The sequence below is a fragment of the Mandrillus leucophaeus genome, unplaced genomic scaffold (genome assembly GCF_000951045.1).
Source record: "Mandrillus leucophaeus isolate KB7577 unplaced genomic scaffold, Mleu.le_1.0 Scaffold43, whole genome shotgun sequence".
NCBI classification, from domain to species: Eukaryota; Metazoa; Chordata; class Mammalia; order Primates; family Cercopithecidae; genus Mandrillus; species Mandrillus leucophaeus.
In genome coordinates this window covers 4,225,144-4,229,483 of record NW_012104587.1, presented here as the reverse complement: position 1 = coordinate 4,229,483, position 4,340 = coordinate 4,225,144, and the positions used below count along the sequence as shown (strand labels likewise).

Sequence of the window (4,340 nt, the reverse complement as noted above, 5' to 3'; positions counted from 1 at the left end):
AGGAAGGAAGGAAGGAAGGAAGGAAGGAAGGAAGGATCGTATAGTAATAAAAAATCAGGTCCATGAGGCCAGGCACAGTGGCTCATGACTGTAATCCCAGCACTTTGGGAGGCCGAGGTGGGCAGATCACTTGAGGTCATGAGTTCGAGACCACCCTGGCCAAAATGATGAAACCCTGTCTCTACTAAAAATACAAAAATTAGCCGGGCATGGTGGCACACATCTCTAATCCCAGTTACTCTGCAGGCTAAGGCAGGGGAATCACCTGAACCTAGGAGGCAGAGGTTGCAGTGAGCACCACAGCACTCCAGTCTGGGCGATGAGTGATCATCAGGTCCATGAAACATTTGTGCTAACATGGAAAAGCATGTGTATGTTTCAACATATAATGAAAGAAGGGCACATTATATATATGTACACATGCACATATATACATATAGATATATGTATCCTATTTACATTTTTATATATATAAACATGTAAAATATGATCTCAACTATGCTAAATACAAATCTATAAATAGGAAAAAAAGATTGGAAGAAAATAGGTCAAGATACCAATAATAACATTTATCCACTTTTACAGGTAAAGAGCCAAGGCACAGAGAAGGTGGACAACCTGCCCACAGCCAAGGCTGCAGTCACAATGGGCAAAGGGTTTATCACATGCTCTATGTTGCTGCTATTCAAACCTGACGTCTTGCTGGACTCACTGGACAGTTTGTAAAATACTGAGGGTTAAGTCCCACTCCTTGAGATTCCCAGGGCACTGGCATGGAGCACCCGGGCCCTGGGAGTTTTCAAAGCGCTCCCAGTGAAGGTCATTTTAGCCAGGTTTGCAAACCACTGTTCCAGGGCCAGTCTAGCTGAGGTTTGAATCCTAACTTCTCAACCCTTGGACATGCTGCCTGCTCAGACTTCGGGGGCCGCACACAATGCTGGCCACACGGAGCCAGCTCCTGTGCTCTCCAGCCACTTAGATGCAACTGTCTAACCTCCCTGGCCACACAGTAGAAGCTCTGAGGGCCAAGGCTCAAGGCCTCCACCTGCCCCTAATTGCCACTGGGCACTAAGTGCTTAATACAAACTCTAGTAATCAACAGTCGCTTTCTTTTTCTTTCTTTCTTTTTTTTTTTCCTTTGAGGTGGAGTCTTGCTCTGTCACCCATGCTGGATTGCAATGGCACGATCTTGGCTCACTGCAACCTCCACCTTCCAGGTTCAAGTGATTCTCCTGCCTCAGCCTCCCAAGTAGCTGGGATTACAGGTGCACACCGCCACACCCGGCTAACTTTTTTGTATTTTTAGCAGAGACGGGGTTTCACCACGTTGACCAGGCTGGTCTGGAACTCCTGACCTCAGGTGATCTGCCCGCCTTGGCCTCCCAAAGTGCTGGGATTACAGGTGTGAGCCACCGTTCTCAGCCTAACAGTTGCTTTCTTTTCGGATCCGGAGACACACCCCTCAGCATTGTTGCCACGTGAAATTTGTTGTCTATCAGACCCCAGAGGCTCCCAGTTCTTGGTGGGCAGCAAGGGCAGAAGTGGGTGACTCACCTTCTGGCACAAACATGTTGGCGATCACCATGAGCCCGGCAAGGATGAGGAAGGAGGCCACCGTGGCCCAGCGGCCCATGTAAATCATGGTGGCGATGGCCACCAGCATGGCCGGGATGTCGATGATTCCAAACAGGGCCTGCACCAGGTAAAGGCTGAGCCCAAACTTCTGCAGGTCCATGGCCAGGCCATAGTAAGCCACAGAGTTGGAGAACCTGGGAGAGGCAGTGGAATGGTCCTTGTTCACCCCGTGATTTACTGTTCTGAGCCCAGGGGAGGGGACTCAAAGATGGATGACACAGGATTCCTCCCCTCGGGGAGTAAAATTCCCTGACTTTCCATAGACACCCCTTCCCGGTCTCCTAAGTCTCTGTCTTTAGTGTTAGAGCTCAGACCCCTCCCTCCACATCCCTTTCCACCACCCACTCCTGGATCCAGTGCACGGGTTCTGGAGTGTGTGTGCTTTTCTCTGCAGTACCACCTCAGTGCCGAAATTAAGGCAGTGCTAAAAAAGAAAAAGAGAAGAAGATGGAGGAAGGTCAAAGGACACAGGAGGCAATGTGGAAGAGCTCCCAATGGCCAAAGTTGGAGCAATTTGGGAAATAAGGTAAAGAATGTAGTATCTACTAAATAAAGGAAAAACGTCGTTGAATTATAACCCAAAGTATAAACTACATGATTATACATGAGCCTATATAAATAAATGATTTAATAAAAAAGTCTTTCTTACAGAAGAACTCCAAACAATATGTGTGAATATTCCATTCCTTGGCTGGGAGCAGTGACTCACACCTGTAATCCCAGCACTTTGGGAGGCCAAGGTGGGTGGATCACGAGGTCAGGAGTTCAAGACCAGCCTGGCCAAGATGGTGAAACCCCCATCTCTACTAAAAATACAAAAATTAGCCAGGCACCTGTAATCCCAGCTACTCAGGAGGCTGAGGCAGAGAATTGCTTGAACCCAGGAGGCGGAGATTGCAGTAAGCCGAGATCACGCCACTGCACTCCAGCCTGGGTGACAGAGGGAGACTCCATCTCAAACAAAACAAAACAAACAAACAAAAAAATCCATTCCTTCAGGAGATGAAAGTTAGTTTCCCTCCCGTTGAGTGCGGACTGGACTCACTTTCAAATAATAGTATATGGAAAGAGGCAGCTCACAGTGGCTCACACTTTTAATCCCAGCACTTTGGGAGGCTGAGGTGGGTGGATCGCTTCAGCCCAGGAGTTCAAGACTAGCCTTGGCAACATGGTGAAACCCCATTTCTACCAAAAGTACAAAAATGAGCCAGTCTCATAACCTGTCTCAAAATAAATAAATAGATTAAAATTTAAAAGTAAAAAAAGAATATGGAAAGAGAACATTATTTTTACAGTGGAGAAACGTGATAGACACTACCTTAACCAAGGGATTAACTTCAACATCGCCAGTAATCAGTCATGTTGACATCACATATGCCCTCATATGGTATGATATGATATGATATGATATGATATGATGAGAAGCTCATATCACCTCTATGGTTCTCCTTTCCCAAATCCACAATCCCAGTTTAATCATGAGAAAACCATCAGACAAATCCAAACTGAGGCCAGGCACAGTGGCTCACGCTTGTAATCCCAGAACCTTGGGAGGCCAGGCTGGTTGATCATCTGAGGTCAGGAGTTCAAAACCAGCCAGACCAACATGGTGAAACCCCATCGCTACTAAAAATGCAAAAATTAGCCAGGCGTTATGGTGCATGCCTGTAATCCCAGTTACTTGGGAGGCTGAGGCAGGAGAATCACTTGAACCCGGGACGCAGAGGTTGCAGTGAGCCAAGATCATGCCATTGCACTCCAGCCTGGGCAAAAAAGAAAAAAAAATCCAAATTGAGGGACATTCTACAAAATACCTTACCAATACTTTTCAGAACTGTCAAGGTCATGAAAAATAAGGAAAGACTAACAAACGGCCACAGATCAAAGGAGACCAAGAAGATATAATGACTAAATGTAAGGGGATATACCAACTGGTGAAATCCAAATAAATCTCTAGTTTAGTTAATAGTAAATTACCAATCTTAAATTATTACTTTTGACAAATGTACTAAGGTAATTTAAGATGATAATATGAGGGGAAACTGGGTGAAGTGGATACAGGAACTGTCTGTACTATCTTTGCAACTTTTCTATAATTATACATTTATAGAAGAATAAATATACATTTATTTCAAAATTTTATGAAGATAAGCTAACAGAATATATTTGTGAAAACTAATATTCAGAAAATAAATTTTATCCAGAAAAAAATATATACATGGGTATATATATATAATTTTTTTTTTTGAGATGGAGTCTCACTCTTTTTGCCCAGGCTGGAGTGCAGTGGCATAATCTCGGCTCACTGCAACCTCTGCCTCCAAGGTTCAAACAATTCTCCTGCATCAGCTTTCCAAGTAGCTGGGATTACAGGTGCACACCACCACACCCAGCTAATTTTGTATTTTTAGTAGAGACGGGGTTTTACTGTGCTGACCAGGCTGGTCTCAAACTCCTGACCTCAAGTTATCTGCCCGCGTCAGCCTCCGAAAGTGCTGGGATTACAGGCATGAGCCACCGCGCCTGGCCAAGAAAAAAAAAAAAAAATTCTTATGTAAGGCAATAAGAAAAAAGATAATCCGTAGAAAAATTGGCAGAAGTCTTGGATAAGCATTTCACAAAAAACAAGCTATCCAAAATACCAGTAAGTTCATGCAAATATTTTTCATTCCTTAAGACATCAGAGAATTGGAAATCACAGTACA

The 4,340-nt window shown here is 44.6% G+C and overlaps 1 protein-coding gene across 1 annotated transcript in view; it reads right to left on the bottom strand.

Moving 5' to 3' along the window:
- SLC22A20 (solute carrier family 22, member 20) overlaps positions 1 to 4,340 on the bottom strand; it is a 26,928-nt gene that overhangs the window by 5,792 nt on the left and 16,796 nt on the right. Inside the window, exon 7 of the mRNA XM_011993554.1 lies at positions 1,555 to 1,769. Within this exon, the coding sequence (XP_011848944.1) occupies positions 1,555 to 1,769 (215 nt within the window). The remainder of the gene's footprint in view (positions 1 to 1,554; positions 1,770 to 4,340) is intronic.